The 21,069-nt window shown below is 37.2% G+C and overlaps 2 protein-coding genes across 4 annotated transcripts in view; one reads left to right on the forward strand and one right to left on the reverse strand.

The window, feature by feature from the left end:
- The window catches only part of NRG4 (neuregulin 4), a 127,006-nt gene extending 112,851 nt beyond the window's left edge, over positions 1-14,155 (forward strand). For all 3 annotated transcript variants that reach the window (XM_027123714.1, XM_027123715.1, XM_027123716.1), the window contains 2 exons: positions 3,534-3,617; positions 13,027-14,155. In XM_027123714.1, the coding sequence (XP_026979515.1) occupies positions 3,534-3,550 (17 nt within the window). In that variant the 3' untranslated portion in view covers positions 3,551-3,617; positions 13,027-14,155. The remainder of the gene's footprint in view (positions 1-3,533; positions 3,618-13,026) is intronic.
- A 1,391-nt stretch (positions 14,156-15,546) lies between these two features.
- Positions 15,547-21,069, reverse strand: part of FBXO22 (F-box protein 22) — a 30,281-nt gene continuing 24,758 nt past the window's right edge. Inside the window, exon 7 of the mRNA XM_027123717.1 lies at positions 15,547-16,722. Coding sequence (XP_026979518.1) covers positions 16,305-16,722 — 418 coding nt within the window. The 3' untranslated portion in view covers positions 15,547-16,304. The remainder of the gene's footprint in view (positions 16,723-21,069) is intronic.

Genomic DNA, 21,069 nt, shown 5'->3' on the forward strand with positions numbered 1-21,069 from the left:
AAAAAAAAAAAAAAAAAAAAAAAAAAAAAAAAAAAAAAATAGGCAGAAGAACTAAACAGACATTTCTCCAAAGAAGACATACAGATGGCCAACAGGTACATGAAAAGATGCTCAACGACTCTAATTATTAGAGAAATGCAAATCAAAACTGCAATGAGGTATCACCTCATACTGGTCAGACTGGCCATCATTAAAAAGTCTACAAATAACAAATGGTGGAGAGGGTGTGGAGAAAAGCAAACCCTCCTACACTGTTGGTGGGAATGTAAACTGGTGCAGCCACTATGGAAAACAGAGGTTCCTCAAAAAGCTAAAACCAGAGTTGCCATATAATCCAGCAATCCCACTCCTGGGCACATATTCAGACAAAACTATAATTCGAAAAGATACATGCACCCCTGTGTTCACAGCAGCACTATTCACAATAGCCAAGACATGGAAACAACCTAAATATCCACTGACAGATGAATGGGTAAAGAAGATGTGGTACATATACACAATGGAATATTACTCAGCCATGAAAAAAGAATGAAATAATGCTGTTTGCAGCAACATGGATGGATCTAGAGATTATCATACTAAGCGAAGTAAGTAGAAAGACAAATACCATGTGATATTACTTATATGAGGAATCTAAAATATAACACAAATAAACTTATCTATGAAACAGAAACAGACTCAGAGACATAGAGAACAGAATTGTGGTTATCGGGGGTGGGGGTGGGGGAGTGATGGAGTGGGAGTTTGGGGTTAGGAGATGCAACCTGTTATATATAGAATAGATAACAACAAGGTCCTACTGTATAGCATAGGGAACTATATTCAATATCCTGTGATGAACCATAATGGAAAAGAATATTTTTTAAAAGATTGTATATATATGTATAATGGAATCACTTTGCTGTACAGCAGAAATTAACACAACGTTGTAAATCAACTATACTTAAATAAAACATTTTTTTAAAAAGGAATGAATTGATAAACCCAAAGTGGTACATAAATACAATGGAATATTATTTAGCCTTAAAAAGGAATCAAATTCTGATTCATGCTACAACATGGATGAACTTTTAAGATAGTTGGCTAAGTGAAATAAGCCAAACACGAAAGATAAGTATTACATGATTTCACTTATTTGAAGTATCTAGAGTAATCAAATTCATAGAGACAAAGTAAAATGGTTGTTACCAGGGGCTAAGAGTAGGAGAATGGGGAGTTATTTAATGACTGCAGAGTTTCAGTGTGGGATTATGAAAAAGTTTTGGAGATGCATGGCGGTGATGATTGTACAACAGTGTGGAACTGAACTGTACAGTTAAAAATGGTTAAAATGGTAAATCTTATTATGTATATTTCACAATAAAAAGCCAGAAAGAGATGCTGTTATTAAATGATACTGTCACATGATTCATTTTAATATGCTCAAAATTAACTTTTGAGTTATCAAGAGATTGAGATGTGTTCCTCTACTTTGTAATTGAGTGAAATCATGTATTTTAATGGTTTGGTGAGTTTGTTGATTTTTGCTAAATTTGTAATAATGATACTGTCTGGAACTACATTCATTTGTAAAATGCCTGATGGTAAAGTAACCAGTGAAGAAATTCTCAGAGAACTGAAAATTTATTATTGAGCATGGTTTTAACTGGGAAGATTAACACAAATAAGGCTAAGTGTGACAAGAAAAAATGTAGGAATGGTTGACTGAATGCACAAGGATCCGTGTTTGTAATTCACCAATAACATTTCTCTTCAAAAGGTTTGCCTCTTAATTTTTTTTTTCAGAACGTTCAATGGGATGGTAAAAACTCAATTATTTTTTAGAAAATGTACACACATAAAAAACAAGTCGACCTCTTTCTGTTTATAAAGACATGTTTGTAATAAAATAGAAGCTACCTTGGAGCCTTTCCACACAGAGGTACTCTGGTTTCATTGAGAAAAGAGTTTTGGCACTTAAGTATTAATTTGCTGCTTTCTTTTAATGGAGGCAGAAAATGTCACAACAAAGGGTAAAAATCTAGATAAGGTACTGGGCATAGCTCACAAAATTAGCTGACTGACCACTTATTTTTTCAAGGTCAAACAGTCTATCAGTAACTGCAAGGCCATTACTTTAAGAAAAGCAAAAAGAAATGCCTTTTACCGCATGTGACAAGATCTGTGTCATGAAAATAAGGTTGATCATGCGGACTGGGAATTGCTTAATGCTATTAGCTCGTATTTGTTATGAAAATCACAGCATGATGGTACACTCTATTTTAAATTTTATTAATGACCTGCTTTCACCAGGAAACTCCTCTTGCCACCACACCATAAAGCTTTATTCATTTTATCACTCCCTTCTGATAGGTTTGTTCGTGTCACCATGTGTGCCTCTGGAATATAAACCTCCCTAGGCAATCTTTTCAATTCGTTCATTAAGTAAACCTACAGCCTAAAGTCCTAGCATACATTTAGATTGTGATTATGTATCCCTATTGCAATAATGCACTAGTTCTGAAAGTACAGCTCTTCAAATGAAAAGAAAGCAGTGTAATACGTAATCATGAACATCAGGTGTCTGTAGGTGCCAGGCACTGTGGTTGATATTTCATATCGGAGAAGGAGAACTCTTTTAAGTCCTAACACCCATTGTGAGGCAGGTGGTATTATTCTCACTCTACAGAAGAGAAAACTGAGGCTTAGAGAGGTTAACATCAAGATCACACATGAGGTGGTAGAACAAGGATTTAAACCCCAAGTCCAAGTTTTTTGTACTGCACTTATGCTTCCACAGATATGGGTTACAGACTTAGGGTTCATTGGCTATGGAGGGAATTGTCCCTACATTAAATAGTCCTAGCTAGCCACAGGGTTTTTTTGTTTTGGTTTGGTTTGGTTTTTAGTCCTGATTTTTGTTTTGTTTTTGCTACTTTCTTCTGTTTTCTTGCCATCAGTTATTAATTTTTATTGCCATTAGAATGACTCATTCTGGCAATCTTTTCCCCTTACTCTCTTTATCATTTGTAATATCTTTTAAAAAATTCACCAACGGGGCTTCCCTGGTGGCTCAGTGGTTGAGAGTCTGCCTGCCCATGCAGGGGACACGGGTTCATGCCCCAGTCTGGGAAGATCCCACATGCCGCGGAGTGGCTGGGCCCATGAGCCGTGGCCACTGGGCCTGCGTGTCCAGAGCCTGTGCTCCGTAACGGGAGAGGCCACAACAGTGAGAGGCCCACGTGCTGCAAAAAAAAAAAAAAAAAAAAATTCACCAGGCTTGTTAGAACTTCAGGTAACAGAAAACAGGCAGTGAGGAAAGGCAGGGACACTTTCCTCTGTGAGATCTGAATGGAGGTGCTGACACACTCTTCTGTGTTCTGAGGAGCGCTGTGTGGCTTATTTGGATGTTCTAGGCTAGTTCACCTCAACTCTTCATATCACAAACAGAAGGGGTGGATGTATATGTGTGAATAAAATAAAGATGTGTTGGAAGGTGTGCATATAAAGAAAAATTGAGATGGAGAAAACATCTTAATTCTTATTTTCTATAGGTCATGGAGAACATTGAAGAAATATCACAGTGAACCCAAATCACTGCTTTTTTGTTACAAAGGCAGAAAATGTAACACCAAAAGGTAAAAGAAATTAAACATTAATCCTTCTTTGTTCTCTAAATAAAAGACTGAAAGTTATCATACCCTGAAACACTGTCCTATTGCAAGGTATGTGTGTTTCTGTCCCGTGTATTATTAGCTCATTTGCAGTAGGTAAATAGGGGAGTAATATCAATCTTATGTGAGAGTTGCATTGGTCAAACATGATTTTTCCCAGTAAGCTAATGTGTTGAAGCATCCAGAGGCAAACTTTCTCACCGCTAAGGAGAAACTTTTAGCAAATATACCACGACCCTAAGAGAAAAGATGAAAATGCTAACTAAGGGCAAGGAGAGGCTTTAGTGGCTTTCACTGGGTTAAGCTGTCTGGGGAAGTTGCAAGTACAGGTAAGGCATGAAGACATTTCACCCGGTGATTAGAAAAAAAGCACTGATTTATGAAGGTGAAACCACACAACTTGTCTCGGGACTTAATAACTCACAGGTTCTTATGTCTCGGTGCAGAAGGAATTCGGTGAGGGACAAAGTGGGAGGTAAGAAGTGGATTTATTAGTATAGGATGCTTCTGAAGGATACAAGTGGGCAGGCAAGAGAGCTCTGCCCCAGGAACTAAGTGGGCTACGTTTTTATAATCAAAGGAAAAGTGGGAAGTGGGAGAAGCCCACCTTCTTCCACATTCTTTGAGTAGACATCACGCTTACATCACTAGCTCCTCCTTTGGGTGGGGCAGAGGAGTTTTTGACCCTATTTGGTCAAACGGGGACTGTCAGGGTGCTATTCAAATCAGCAGAAGGGTGGTAACATAGGCTAAAATATGTTAAATCATCTCAGGTTTCAGTATGAGGGTCTTATACTTTGGAATGCCACCTTTCCCCTGTATTCCTGTACATGCTCAGGTGGACGTCCTAAGGATCATTATCTTGCTGACCTTGACCAGCAGGCTGCAGGCCTTGTTTTTTCACTTAATGTCCTGGGGCATATCTCGTGCTTTTATTGCATGGTTTCATTGTTAAGCAGAGCTGTTTTGTTTCAGTGTTCTGATTGCTTTCTTGAGTGTTCATTAGCTTACAATGGTCTCCCAAAGTTCCCTTTGTGTCTATAATCCCCTAGTGGGACTTCTAAAACTACCTGTGTTAACTATCCTGCTCTATCCCTATCATTGGCAGCTACCTTTAGATCATACTTTTAATATTGATGAAAATCATTTCTCTATGAGAAGCAATTGATTTCAAGGATCTATATCTGAAAGAAACACAAGCCCAAAAGTTTAAGTATACAGAAGATGGACTAATTCTCAGTGGATACTAGTGGAAATTTAGGATTCTAGTTTTTGTTACTGCTCAGGTTACAAAATTCCAAACTTATTTTCCCCATAAGGCTTTTAATTTTAGGGCATGATTTTGCAGAATGTGAGGTTTTCATCTTATTAGGAGCAAAATAAAGAATTCATTAGGCCAGAACAGTTTCTTCAGTTTTTCCAACTGTGTAGTTACCCTGAAATATAATAGAAAAAACCAATGGCAACTTTCAGGACATATGAAGAGTTGTGGAGTAGCTTGGAGCAGTGAGAGTTCTGAACACCAAAGGTCTAGGGCTAGTAAATAGCTGAGGCAGAGGAGCAAGCTCTGGCCAAATGAACAGCCCACCTGTGAACAACTTCCCCTTCAAGCCAGTTCTCCACATCCTTGCCAACACTTGTTTTTGTTTGTTTTAACAGCCATCCTAATAGGTGTGAAGTGGTATCTCATTGTGGTTTTGATTTGCATTTCCCTAATTAGTGATGTTTAGCATCTTTTCATGTGCTTATTGGTCATCTGTATATCTTCTTTGGATACCTGCCTATTCAAGTCCTTTGCTTATTTTGAACTAGGTTTTCTCTTGTTGCTATTGTTGCATTTTAGGAGTTCTTCAAATATTCTGGTTATTAATCCCTCAGTCGGTACACACTGACTTTTCCCAACAGTCTAGCCCAGTGTGAGCACTGTGAATTGAATCTGTCACTAGTGCCACTGATTCATTCATTCACTCATTCATTTACCCATCATTCACTTACAACTAATACATATGAGCTTGAGGCACTAGAGTATACAAAACAAAAAACCCTCACAGAATTTTTTAACAGACTATTTTTTTAAAAGTTACAGATTTATAGAATGATTGAGAAGACATTGCAGAGAGTTCCCATATACTTCCCTCTCCCACACAGTTTTCCCTATTAAACATCTATGTAAAATGTACTAGTGCACTACATTTGCTAATATAAATGAAACAATTATAAATTAAATGAAACAACGTTTACAAAAGTCTATAGTTTACATTAAGGCTCCTCTTTTTGTTATAGTTTTATGGATTTTGACAAATGCATCATTTTATGTGTCCACCACTACAGTATCATGTTGAATAACTTCACCACCCTAAAGATCTCCTGTGCTCCATCTACTCAGCCTTCCCAATCTCACAGTGATAACCACTAACCCCTTTACTAGCTCTATAGTTTTCCAGAATGTCATAGTTGGAGTCATAGAGTATGTAACCTTTTCAGACTGTCTTCTTTCACTTAGCCATATACAAATTAAACTTCCTCTGTGTCTTGTGGCTTGATAACCTTTTTTTTTAAAAAATAGCTAGGTTATGTGACTTTTGGTGGTTTAAAAAAGTTTTTATGGTAGAAAAACATACATAAGATGTACGATTTTTACATATACAATTCAGTGGCATTAAGTATATTCACACTGATGCAACCATCACCACCATTCATCTCCAGAACTTTCTCAGCATTCCATACTGAACACTGTACCCATTAAACAATAACTCCCCATTCCTCCACTCAACACCCTGGTAGCCAACATTCCACTTTAAGTATTTGAATATTCTCAATACTTCATGTAAGTAGAATCATGTATTTGTCCTTTTGTGTGTGGCTTATTTCACTTACCATGTCTGCAGGGTTCATCAGCACTATAGTATGTATCCAAATTTCATTCCTTTATGTGACTGAATAATATTCTACTGTATCTATCTACCACATTTTGCTTATTCATTCATTAATCAATGAACATGAGTCATTTCACCTTTTGGCTAGTGAGATAATGCTTCCATGAACATACATGTGCAAGTATCTGTTCAAGCCCCTGTTTTCTGTTCTTTTGTATAAATACCCAGAAGTGGAATTGCTGAGTCAAATGCTAATTCTGTATTTAATTTTTTGAGGAACTGCCTTACTGTTTTCTATAGCAGCTATACCACTTTATATTTCTAGCAGCAATGAACAGAAGTTCCAGTTTCTCCACATCCTTGCCAACACTTTTTTTTTCCCCCAATAATAGCCACCCTAATGGGTATGAAGTGGTATTTCATCATGGTTTTGATTTGCATTTCCCAAATGGTTAGTGATGTTGAGCATTTTTTCATGTGCTTATTGGCCATACTGTATCTTCTTTGGATACCTGACTATTCAAGTCCTTTGCCCAGTTTTGATTTGGGTTGTCTTTTGTTGCTGTTGTTGCATTTTAGGAGTTTTTTATATATTAATGGATATTAATCCCTCATCAGATATGTGATTTGCAAATATTTTCTCCCATTCTGTAGATTGCTTTTTTCACTCCATTGATAGTGTCCTTTGATACATAAATGTTTAATTTTTGATGAAGCCCAGTTTGTTTTTTCTTCTGATGCCTATGACTTTGGTGTCATATCCAAGAAATCACTGCCAAATCCAATGTCCTGAAACTTTTCCCCTGTTTTCTTCTAAGAGTGGAGTTTTAAGTCTTAGGTTTAGGTCTTTGATCCGTTTATATGGTGTTAGATAAAAATCCAACTTCATTCTTTTGCATGTGGATATCCTATTTTCCCAACACCATTTGTTGGAAACACTGTCCTTTCCCATTAAATGGTCTTGGTGCACTTCCCCCAAATCATTTGACCATATATGTGAGGATTTCTGGATTCTTTATTCTACTCCACTAGTCTATATGTCTGTTTTTATTCAGTACCACAGTTTTGATTATTGTAGCTTTGCAGTAAAATTTGAAATCAGGAAGTGTGAGCCTTCCATCTTTAATCTTTTTCAAGATTGTTTTGGCTATTTGGGGATCCTAGATATTCTGCTTATTTTTCTATTTTCTGTAAAAAATGTCATTGAGATTTTGAAGTGGATTACATTGAATCTGTAGATCACCTGACATCATACCAGTATTAAGTCTTCCAATCTATGAACATGTGATGTCTTTCCATATATGTGTCATCTTTAACATCATTCAGCAATGTTTTGTGGTTTTCAGTGTACAAGTCTTTCACCTTCATTAAGTTAATTCCTATGTATATTATTGTTTTTGATGCTATTGTAAAGGGAGTTATCCTAATTTCTGTTTTGGGTTGTTCAAGTTAGTGTACAGAAAGGCAACTGATTTTGTGTGTTGCTTCTGTATGCTTCAACTTTGCTGATTTGTTTCTAAGTTCTGACAGATTTTGGGTTGCAGGGAACATTAGTGTTTTCTACATATAGGATCATGTATTCTGCAGAGATAATTTTACTTCTTCCTAATTTCGATCTTTTTCTTGACTAATTACTCTGCCTCAAACTTCCAACACTATGTTGAATAGCAGCAGTAAAAGCTGCATCTTTGTCTTGTTTCTTTCAGTCCTTCTCCATTGAGTATGTTAGCTGTAAGATTTTCATATGTGGTCTTTATTATATTGAGGTAGCTTCCTTCAATTCCTAGGGGAGTGGTGGGTTTTTTTTTTTTTAATCAAAAGGAATTTTGTCAAATTCTTTTTCGGCATCAACTGATGGGATCCATGTGTGACCCTCATTCTGCTAATGCAGTGTATTGTATTTGATTGGATTTTCATCTGTTGAACCATCCTTGCATTGCAGCAATAAATCCACTTGTTCAAAATGTATAAAACTGTTAATGTGCTCTTGAATTCAGTTTGCTAATACTTTAAGATGTTTGCATCAATATTCATCAGGGGTATTGGTCTTTTTCTTTTCTTGTGTTGTCATTGTCTGGCTTTGGTATCAGGGCAATACTGGCCTTATAATATGGATTAGGAAGTGTTCCCACCTATTGAATCTTTTTGAAAAGTTTGAGGACTGGAGTTATTTCTTCTTTAAATGTTTGGTTGAATTGAGTAAAGCCAGAGGTTGCAGGATTTTCCTTTGTTGGGAGGTTTTTGACAGCTGATTCAATCAATCTCCCTTCTACCTATAGGTCTATGTAGATTTTTTATTTCTTCATTAATCAGTCTTAGTATGGTTGTGCTTTTGTTTTTAGAAATATATCCATTTCATCTGGGTTATTCAACTTGTTTAAAACTGCTCATAGTACTCTTATCCTTTTTATTTCTGTAGACTCATTAGTAATAACCCTACTCTTATTTCTGTTTTTAGAAGTTGAGTCTTGTTATTGATCTAGCTAAAGATTTTTCCACTTTGTTAACCTTTTCAAAGAACTAGCTTTTAGTTCAAAATTTTCTATTGATTTTCTTTTCAGTATTTTGCTTATCTTAGTTCTAATCTTCCTTCTACTAGCTTTGGGTTTAGTCTGTTCTTCTTTTTCTAGTTCCTTAAGTTATAAAGTTAGAATGTTGATTTCAGATTTTTTTTTTTAAACGTAAGCATTTACAGCTAGAATTTTCTGTCTTATGGGGCGCAGTGAAAGCAGTGATGTTTTGGTATGCTGTGTTTTGCTTAATGTATTTTGAGGATGTTATTAGATGTGTAAATGTTTATAACTGTAACATTGTTGTATAAAACCTTTTAACATATAATGTACTTTTCTGTCTCTTTAAATCCAAAAAGGTTGTAAGTCTATTTGTCTCATAATAATATACTGTTCCCTTTTGGTTACTATTTGCATGGAATATTTTTGCTCCTTATTTTCTGTGTTAGTGTCTTCTTTTGTGTTTTGTTTTATAGTGAAACATTTAAATTCTCTTTTTTCCTTTTGTGTGTATTCTACAGCTATTTCTTTGTGGTTACCATGGGGATTCCATTTAACATCATGAAGTAATGACACTAATTTGAATTTACAGCAGCTTAACGTCAATAGTGCATAAAAACTTTGCTCTTATATAACTTTGCCCTCACTCCCTTTCAACTATCACTGTCACAAGATTACATCTTTAAGCATTGTGTCTAAAAACATAAGCCAACTAAAAACATAAACCAATAACTGTATTTTTATATGTTCGTTCCTAAATTGTGTGGAAAACAAAGAGTTACAAATCAAAGTTATAATACTAGCTTCTATAATTGTTCATGTATACCTTTACTGGAGAGGTTTACTTCTTCATATGGTTTCCTGTTCCTATCCTTTGTCCTTTCATTTCAACTTGAAGAATTTCCTTTAGCATTTCTTTCAGGGCAGGTCCAGTTGTATCAGTGTCCGGTAATGTTTTAATTTCTCCCTCATTTTTGAAGGACAGTTTTGCCAGATAGAAGATTTTAGGTTGACAGTTTTTTTGAGAAATCTGATAATCTTATTGAAGATCCCCTTTTTTTTTTTTTTTTAATGTGGTATGCTGGCCTCTCACTGTTGTGGCCTCTCCCGTTGCGGAGCATAGGCTCCAGGCACGCAGGCTCAGCGGCCATGGCTCACAGGCCCAGCCGCTCCATGGCATGTGGGATCTTCCTGGACCGGGGCACGAACCCGTGTCCCCTGCATTGGCAGGCGGACTCTCAACCACTGCGCCACCAGGGAAGCCCTGAAGATCCCTTTTATGTGATGTTTCTTCATTCTTGCTGCTTTCAAGATTCTTTCTCTTTGTATAGCTTAATTATACAGATTTTCCTCCAGTTGCAATGGGGTTGTATCTTGATAAACCCATGGTAAGTTGAAAATATAAGTTGAAAATGCATTTTATATACCTAACCTACTGAACATCATAGCTAAGCCTATCCTATCTTAAATGTGCTGTGAACAATTACGTTAGCCTGTAGCTGGGCAAAATCATCTAATACAAAGCCTATTTTGAAGTGATGTAATTTACTGAATACTGTACTGAAAAACAGAATAGTTGTACATGTATTAGATGTTTACTCATGATCATGCAGCTGACTGGGAGCTGCAGCTTTCTGCCACTGCTAGGCATCATAAGTGCATATCTTACTGCATACTGCTAGCCTGGGAAAAGATCAAAATTCAAAACTTGAAGTAAGTATGGTTTCTACTGAATGCATATCATCTTTACACCATTGTAAAGTTGAAAAAATCCTAAGTCAAATTGTCCTAGGTCAAGGACCGTCTATAATGTATCTTGGTGTCTGACTCTACCCTGTTTGGAGTTTGTTGAGCCTCCTGATATGTACATCCATGTCTTGCATCAAATTTGGCAAGCTCTTTTGTCATCATTTCTTCAAATAAACTTTATGTAGCTTTCTCTTTTCCTTCTGGGACTCCTGTTTCATCTTCCATTTGATGGTATCTTACAAATCCCTTCGATTGTTTACTTTGCTTTCTTAGACACAATTACTTCAACTGTCCTGTCTTCAACTTGCTGATGAGTTCTTTTGCTTGCTCAAATCTGCTGTTCAACCCCTCCAGTGAAAATTTTGTTATTGTAACTTTCTGCTCCAAAATGTTTGGTTCCTTTTTATAATTTCTCTCCACTGGTATTCTCATTTTATTCATCACTTTCTTGATTTCCTTTAGTTCTTTGAGCATATTTAAAGGTCTTTTTCTAGTAAGTTCAATGTGTGGGCCAAGCCAGTTTCTGTTCCATTGAATAGGCCTCGTTTCCCTGTTTCTCTGTATGCCTTACAGATTTTTTGTTGTTGAAAATTGGGCATTTCACTATTACAGTACTGTAATTCTGGATATAACATTCTCTTCTATTCCCAGTGTTTACCAGTTGTTGCTGACTGTTGAACGCTGTTGTTCATTTGTTTTTGAGACTTCTCCAAGGTACTTTTACAAAGACTATCCCTTGTGTGTGATCACTGAAACCTCTGTTCCTATTATCTCATGTTCAGCTGTTTTTAGAGATTTCCTTGAATGCCAGTTCTCCTTTCTGCATTTCAGCTGTGTGCTAAGGCACTCCTGCAGCTCTTAGCTAGGCCTGCTTCTATCCTAGGGATCAGACCAAGATGAAAACCTAAGGCTCTCTTAAATCTTTTCTGAGCATGTTTTGCCTGTGCATTCATTTGGCATTCTATATCTTCCCCTGGGTACAACTGCTTTTGAATGCCCAGTTTCTCACAAATCTCACCCCAGCTTCTCCTCTAGGCCTTACACAGCCTGTTTTATGTCTTCACCCATATCCAGGTGCCTGTGATTCTGCAGTCATCTTGCAGCTTTCACAAGCAGTGCCTACTCTTTCTTGCCTGATTTCCAAGTTATGCAAAACAGTGATGAGCACCTTGAGTCAGTCCTTCTAATCCCCCCCCCCCCAGATTAGAAAAGACAAACAGTGATTTGCAAATAAAGTCTATTCTTCCTCTTCTGGTTTGAGGGAGGGAACTGGAAACCATCCTTCTGTCATTTTAAGAATAAGAGCACCACTGCATGGGAGGCAAGGGTGAGTAAAAAATCACAAAACTTTCCTACCATTCTGAGGATGGGTTTTCTTCACTGGGCACTGTGTTAGTTGCTGTAAACCTTTGTTTTCCAGAGCACCAACAAATTCGGTTCACACAGTTGCTAGTGTCACTCAGCTCAATTATGTTTATTCCTATCTGTAATTCTAGTATCCTGACTAGGCCTTGAACAGAGTTATGTTTTAGATACATGTATGGTAACTGAATTTTGGTTAGATGTGGAGGTATTGTGAAAAGGTTAAGAAAATGGTCTCAATTATCTTCACTGATTTACATTTAAAATTAATGAATACATGTATTTTTTCCAATTTCTTGTAATTATCTTGCCTTTTTTACTGGCTGTGATGTCACTAGAGAACAGTAACTTTTATAAAAACTTTATGAAGTGAAATGCTCCATACACTCTTAGTACCAAGACATTAAATGAAGTTTATTGGGGCTTCCCTGGTGGCGCAGTGGTTTCGAGTCTGCCTGCCGATGCAGGGGACACGGGTTCGTGCCTCGGTCTGGGAAGATCCCACGTGCCATGGAGTGGCTGGGCCCATGAGCCATGGCCGCTGAGCCTGCGCGTCCGGAGCCTATGCTCCGCAACGGGAGAGGCCACAACAGTGAGAGGCCCACATACCGCAAAAAAAAAAAAAAAAAATGAAGTTTACTGGCCTCTGCCAATGTTTTCTACTTTAGAGTAGCATATATTCTTCTATTCTGTCTCCATCATGGCATAAGGCAGAAATGAAACAAAAATAATATGTCTTGTAAATATTTGACTATTTTTCTCTACACAGGCTAATATTAAAAAAAACTTTCTGGTAACATTCTTTACATAGCACATGTATTAGTTTTGTTTATTTAACAAAGATGTTATTACTAATACTATGTTTTGTTATTTTAGGATTTTCATTAAGCAGACTCATTCCCTTTCTACAAATGAAAACCAAGTCAGTCATCTAAAATCTCAATTTCAAATCAAGAGGATTTAGTCTTCTGTTTTCATTAAAATGGAATTTATGGTGGTGCTCAAATGGGTTAGACTGGGCACAAAATGACAGAAGTAGATTTTTTTCTCAAAAATTTCTGCAGAATGCCTAGGAAATTCTCAGATTTGTAAACGTTTATTTTACATTCTTTGCATGTTCATTGTGTTAAGTTTGTAATATAAATTAGTGGCAAAACGCTTGCTGTTTGGCTTCTCTTACTAGGTTGAAAAGTTGTTTTATTTACCAATGATGCAGGTTTAAGCAAAGTTGAGAATTAATTACAGTAGTGAACTGGCCTTCTGGACCTCCTTCATTACTCTAGCTCACAGACTATTAATTATAACAATGTGTAGGGTGTCTGTTTTGAGATCTTAATTCCAAGCTTCCTTACTCTTTTTTATATTGCTACTTGGCATTTCAAGGAGTTTATTCCTTTGAAGCAGCCTTTAACAAGGCAAATTGTAGCTGCAGAAAGATTCTGCTTTGAAAGCACATTAAGGAAATCAATATTTTTTAAACACCTTGATTAAACTATCCTATCCTTGTCACTTGATAGAAGACAGCTCAGTATTGTAAAGAAAACAGTAAGGGTACATCTTCTCTTTTTGTGCTCATGTCAGCTTTTTCATGTGATCATTTTTCCAGTTTCACAAATAACTACAACAGTTGCCATTTCTAGGAATTATGTTTTTAGCTGAAACAGTAACTTTTTCTTTAATGCCTGCTTTTAAGACAAGCCTTTCAAAACCATAATAAATTGTTTTAACTTTGGTTAAATTATCATCCCCCCCCCCCAACTTCCACAGAAATGTCAAAGCCTCTGAGAGGCAGGGCCAATAACTTTTGTTTTCATCAGTACTACTCCTTCAATTGGTTCAACTTCTTCCCTTTCTATTTTGCACCAGGGTTACAATCTTGTGGCCAAATGAATTTACTGTTCCTAACAAGCTCCAAAGTCTCAGCTATAAAAAGGAGCCATATATTAACCTCGAATACTGTATGAAATGACCTTGCAGCAGACTCTCCTTTGAGTAGTAATAAAACATTTTATGTATTAATTTGAAAAAAATAAAACAGTTCATTCAACCAGGTGCATTTTGTTCATATTTCCATTTTCAAAATCTTTTTTCCTCTACTGTTCAGTCAACTCTGGTTAATATCAAGGACAAAGAAAATTTACAAAGTATTTTCCTTATATGCTATGTAAGCATAACCAAGGACTTAAATTTTGAGATATTCTCTACTTGATAATGGGTACCAATGTCAAATAATAGAAGAGTTAATAAATAAAAATGGCTAAATATTAATATTCACAGATTAAAAGTTCTATGGCAATCAAACTTTTCTTTGGACTTTCTTCAGGAACTAAGATTGAGTATAACCATAAATTAAAGAAACTTTTAAGTATTTTTATCATTTATATAAATAAACAGCAAGAAAAAAAATCTTTTGAAGTAAAAATTGGTTTAAAAAAAGTGATTAAAAATAGAAAAGCAGGGGCTTCCCTGGTGCAGTGGTTGAGAGTCCGCCTGCCGATGCAGGGGACACAGGTTCGTGCCCCGGTCCGGGAAGATCCCACATGCCGCGGAATGGCTGGGCCCGTGAGCCATGGCCGCTGAGCCTGCGCATCTGGAGCCTGTGCTCCACAAAAGGACAAGCCACAACAGTGAGAGGCCCGCATACCGCAAAAAAAAAAAAAAAAAAAAAAAGCAGGAATGTTGTTAATATATTTGATTTCACTTACCTTGCAAGTTTTCTTCTATCCCATTAAAACCACTATTACAAAAGTGCCATATATTATATCATACTGTATTAGAATATGCTAATACAGATATCCTGTAACAAAGACCTGGAAAAAAACAAGTGCCTTAGGCAAGAATTATGTTAATTTCTATCTTGTAAAACACTCTGGAGATAGGCAGTCCAAATCAGTAATGGTAGCACATCAACAAAACTGTATGGCAACCTAGGATCATTCTGTGTGATCGCTTCCACAATAGAGCACTGCCTCTTCTGTAGAGTCTAAGATGGCTCACAATCATATACACTTCTAAGCAAAAGGATCGAAAAAAGGCAAAAAAAAAACCAGTCTGTTTTAAAGGACACGTTATCATTTCCCTCACATTTCACCAGCCAGAACAGTCATACTTGCAAGGGAGACAAGGATGTAGTCTTTATTCTGGTGTGCATGTGCCTAGCTGAAAATCAAAGGTTTTATGACTGTGTGAAAAGGAAAGAATGGATACTGGGGGGGAAACTGGTTTTCTATACACAGATTTCATTTTGATATTTACATAATGAGAAATTTAAACTTGAAAAACATTTTACTGGAAATATGCCAGGATTTGCTAACTAACAAATACCATTATTCTGGGTTTTCTTTTCTAAAGGATTCCTTCACTCACTCACTAAAAGCAATGAAGTACACAGCTATCTGAGTTTCCAAGGTATGTTTTATTGGTATAAAACCAAAATAAGGTGATGTAATTGTCTCATCTGCCAATTAGTTACATAGAAGTAGGTGAAAAAAAGAATTTTCTGTTGCAATTTCTTTATTGAGGGGAAAGGAAAATTTTTTTCCTTATAAGGTAATAAAATACTGATTAGTCTTGGCAATTTATTTGACTAAGCAACTTTAGAGTACTAAAACAAAAATAGTTCTTTAACATTTATCAAATAAGTAAAAAGTCAGCAATTTGTTACAGCTTCTGAAAAAAATGGTAAAATTGTAAAGCAGAGAAAAATTTCCCAAGCCATCTGTGTATTTTTCTCCTTTATTTAAGGGAGAAAAATATCTTCATGAGTCTGCTGAAAGATCATCTAACATTGCAGAGGTAGTCATGGAATGTCTTAAATCTCCTTTCTGTTGATGAATCCTTTTTCAGTCTTCCTATGCAGAAGACTATTTAAAGTCCTATCACACAGCAGCTACATACCTGGTGCAGTATAGCCATAATTGGTTCACTTGTGCCTGATGCAAAAGCTCTCAACTCCCTGTCTTGCATTACATCATGTACAAACTTGTCCTTCACCTAATATATTAAAAACTACCAAATAATCTTCAGAATGTCAAAGCTACAAAACAGATACATATAAAGTTTTTTGTTTGTAATATACATATCCCAAGTTTCCATTTTCTGGAAAAGACAGAGCCCAAAAGTTATACATTGTGAAAGCCACTTTACAGGTGGCTTTATTTAGATGACCCAAGATGAATTAGTGCCATTATTGTTGTATAGCTGTGAAATAGATCATCATCCTTTACCTCATTACATTTCTTCAATATAAAGTTTCCAGTGACTATGCGATCACATCCAATTTCTCCATTTCCAAAGAAGCCAAATAAAGGAACACTAGGAAAAAACTTTCTAAATGCATCAGCCTCCACATTCCCCTTGTCTCTATAATACTGAAAGCCCCTACCAACACACGCAAACATGAAGCCAATGGTATTCTGCTCTGGAATGTTGGCTGCTTTGAGGCGCTGCATCGCAGCCTCAGCAGTCTTCTCGTCATTGACATCCTCATTGAGAAGCACTGTGGCACTCTGGATACGATGTCCACTAAATGACAGTCCAACCACACCGGTGGCATCAATATCCAGAGGGTTCCTAGAAAATTAAATTAGAAAAGTGGCAATATATCATGAAACACCATTCAAATTTACAGTATAAAAGAAAAATCCTCCTGATTCATTGGTTGGGAAGTGCTGCCTCAGTCTACAGTTAGTCTGAGGCTCTCTCTCCCTGATCAGAGGACTGTAATAAGGGTTAAAAATTAAACTACTGAAATTAATATATTAAAAGAATGCAGAAGGCAGATCTACGGAGAAGAAAGCAACCATTTCCTCAGTCACAGATACAAAGGGGCAAATGCATCATCTCCACAAAGATTTCTAAAATCCAACCTGAGTTTTAGAAGGGTACAGAGTATTCTTACCTTTCTCACTTCCCTGAAAAAGGAATCTTACAGTTTTATGCATACATACTATGATATGTATTAAAGCTTTTGGTATTATTTACCTCTTTGGTATCTTTTCTCCCCTACCTCAGCTGTCAAATTCTAAAAGAGGTGTATTAAATATTCAATCATGGAGGATAATTTTATTAAGAACCCATAATTCCAGAAGTTTTAAGCTCTATACTGTTTGGTCCATAAAGGAATAGACTATATTGCTGTGTCTTATTTATTGCTTTGACCTGATAATTTAGCTTAATCTGAAGGTAAAATCATACATTTTCTTTTTGTTTCTATTTGCCTGGTATTTTTTTTAATGAAATATTTTATGGTTACTACAGAAAATAAAAATAAAATGCCAATAAAGTTGTAAAGCATAATACAGTGAACACCCATCGGGGAAAACCAAGTAAGTACCTAACATTTCTATCAGAGTTTACGAAATGGGCAGGATTCACTGGGTTAAAAAGAAACTAAGACTTAAAAAGCTTAAGCACTGAGCAACTTAAGGCTAACTAGTGGCAAAACCAGTTTCTGAGGGGCAGAATCCATCTTCTGAAGTCTGCTGCTGTTCCTTTAACCTTATTACATTTCCTCTTTGGTATACAACTGCAACACGAGTCTCCTGCCTAAAAAGAATTATTCACCTTTTTTTGGAGGGAGCGGGGCTCCTATCTGGACACCATTAACATGGAGCACTGATTTACTCAATGGCTTCCCTTACTCCATGACACAGTGTAAAGACCACGTTAAAATTAATGTGTCATGTAAGAGGTAATGATTGTTGAGGGTATATTTCCCATATTAGGTATAAAGAGTAGATTATATACAGACAGCCATGCTAACAGGCTAGCACCTCAGTTATATGTCTGAGTGAGCTGCATTTCAAAAATCAACTGTATGTTAAATTGCCATTGCCCTATCTGTATATAATTTCAAAGTAAAAGCAAAGACAATAAGGAAAATTAGGCAAAAGGAGAAATAACCCACAGATAGCTAACAAGAATCAGGTATACTTATGCATGAAATCCAGTGCTTAGAGTTCAGTGCAGTTGGCTTTCCTCCCTTCTTCCTCAGGTTCCAGGGAACTCAACTTAGCTACCTGCTTTCCCTGATCCATCAGTGCTGACTACCAGGAGGGAGATGATGACTGGGACGATTTAAGCTGCTCTTAATGATACTGATCTCTAACAGTGTGTCTCCATGTCACCACTCTAGGATCCAAATACTAAACACAAATATAGAGAGAAACAAATAATAGTGCTTGCAGGAAACATCTGGAGGATGGGGGCGGGGGTGTGTGTGTCTCATTTTCTTGCTTTTGGAAACAGCTGATATTTATGTCCACTTAATTAGCTCAAACTCAAAATACTACATACTTTCATTGGAAATGGAAAAGTAGTAATGGTTCAAGATAGAAGAGCAAATATTTTTTATCTTTGAAAACAAAAGCCCTAATAATAAAATGAAAGATGCATCATTTTTGAGCTTGAAAAAACCTTTCAAAAGATCTAGTACAGTATTTCCAATAACGTGTGCCAAGTAATATTGCTATATGTGGAATCTAAAAAAATGGTACAAATGAACTTATGTACAAAACAGAAATAGAGCCACAGATGTAGAAAACAAACTTACTGTTACCAAGGGGGAAGCGGTGGCGGGGGGAATAAATTGGGAGATTGGAACTGGCATATACACGCTACTATATACAATATAGATAATAAGGACCTACTGTATAGCACAGGGAACTCTACTCAATACTCTGTAATGACCTATATGGGAAAAGAATCTAAAAAAGAGTAGATATACGTATATGTATAACTGATTCACTTTGCTCTACAGCAGAAACTAACACAACATTCTAAATCAATTATACTCTAATAAAGATGTTAAAAAAAAAAGATCTAGTACAGTATTCCCAAAAATGTATGCCAAGTAATACCAGTCAGCCTGCAAGATGCTCCATGGACAAAAGGTTTTGTGGCCAAACAGATTTAAGAAGGGCCACAGGTAATAATATTCCCCCTCCCTCTAAAAGATCCAAAGTACTGAGCACAGTATTAGAGGCTCTGAGAAGTTTTACCATAAAGATGTACTGTTGAACCACGCATTTCCTTTAGAGGAGGAAAACAGAGCCAGAGAGGAAGTGACATACATATGAACCATACGAAGTCCCCTACGTACGAACAAGTCCCCTACATACGAACAAGTTCCGTTCCGAGAGCATGTTCTTAAGTCCAATTTGTTAGTTAAGTCCAACAAAGTTAGCCGAGGTACCCACCTAACACAATCGGCTATATAGTACTGTACTGTAATAGGTTTATAATACTTTTCACACAAATAATACATAAAAAACAAAAAACATTTCTTATCTTACAGTACAGTACCTTGAAAAGTACAGTAGTACAGTACAACAGCTGGCATACTGGGGCTAGCATCCAGTGAACAGGCAAGAAGAGATACTGACTGGAGGAGGAAGAGGAGGTGGGAGATGGTAGAGCTGAAGGATCGGATCGCTCTAGGAGATGGAGGGAAGCTGCAATTTCACTCACGCCTGACGCTAATGGCACAGGTTCTGGTTCCTTGCTGGATTCAGTTCTATCTACCGTCTTGAAAAAGTGATGTCTGGGTAGTAGCTCTTTTTTTCTCATCACAGATGACACGGTAGCACTGGATGGCATTCTGAACAGTTGCTACAACCTTTGTGTACCATTTTACGTCTGGGTCCTATGCCTCTAAAAGTTAACAGTGCCTCCTCAAATAAAGAAAATCCCCTTGCCATTTACTGTGTCATGAATCTCTTCAGTTCTTCAGTTACTTCTTCCTCTTGTTTCTCTGTGCCCTTTCTCTGGGCCCCCAATTCCATCAGGTCTTCATTAGTAAGCTCCTCATGTTGCACAGCAAGGAGTTCAATGAAGTCGTCCTCTTGCAGACCTAGCTCCAGCTTCTCGCTGAGGGTCACTAAGTTGCTGAAGACCTCTTTGGATTCCTCATCCACCTTCTCAAATCCACAAAAGTCATGAACAAAGGTTCTTCCAAATCCCATTCATGGTGACAGCCGTAACCTCACACCAAGCAAAGTCAGTGTTTCTCATGGCCTTGTATATGTCCTCCCAAAACTGTCACAAGGTTGTTCCTGATTTGTCACTTGCCTTTACTGCCTGACGAAAAGTGTGACATAAATAATACTTCTTGAAAGTCATTATAACTCCCTGGTCCATAGGTTGGATGAGAGACATTGTATTCAGTGGCAGATGCACTACTCTGACGTGGGATGAAAGCTGTCTGTGAATGGGGGGGTGGCCCAGAGCACTGTCAAGCAGCAAAGGAATGCTGAACGGGACGTCCTTCTCCAAGCAGTATTTCTCTACCTTCAGGATAAAGTGCTGGACAAACCTGTCCTGGAAAATGGCCTATGTAACCCAGGCTTTGGGGTTACTCTTCCACACAACAGGAAGAGAGCCCCTGGCTATGTTTCTAAGGGCTCTTGGGTTCTCTGAATGATAAACTAAGAGAGGCTTCAGCTTCATATCGCTGGAAACACTGCCACCAAACAACAGAGTTAGTCTATGCTTTGCTGTTTAGAGCCTGGCATCCACTTTTCCTCCTTACTGATGTAACTTCAGTCTGGCATCCTCTTCCAGTACAGTCTCATCCACATTAAAAACCTGCTCAGGTAAATACATGCCTTCATCAGTAATTTCTCGAAGCATTTCAGGAAATTCCCGGGCAGCTACCATATCTGCACTCGCTACCTCACCACTTACTTTTACATCATGAAGGTTGACTCTAGTCTTGAACCAATGAAGCCAGCCATGGCTGGCATTAAAAGATGTGCCCTCTGATTCTTTGCCATGTTTCTTCTTCAAGTCTTCATAAAGGCTCTTAGCTCTCTCTTGAATCAGCATTAAGCTGAGTGGGACTCGACACTGAGGCTGATCCTGCATCCACACACTGAGATGCTTCTCCATCTCCTCCATCACTTTTCCACACTTCTTCAA

Source organism: Aethalodelphis obliquidens, unplaced genomic scaffold (genome assembly GCF_003676395.1).
Source record: "Aethalodelphis obliquidens isolate GAN/ISIS:26980383/991018 unplaced genomic scaffold, ASM367639v1 scaffold26, whole genome shotgun sequence".
Taxonomy (NCBI): Eukaryota; Metazoa; Chordata; class Mammalia; order Artiodactyla; family Delphinidae; genus Aethalodelphis; species Aethalodelphis obliquidens.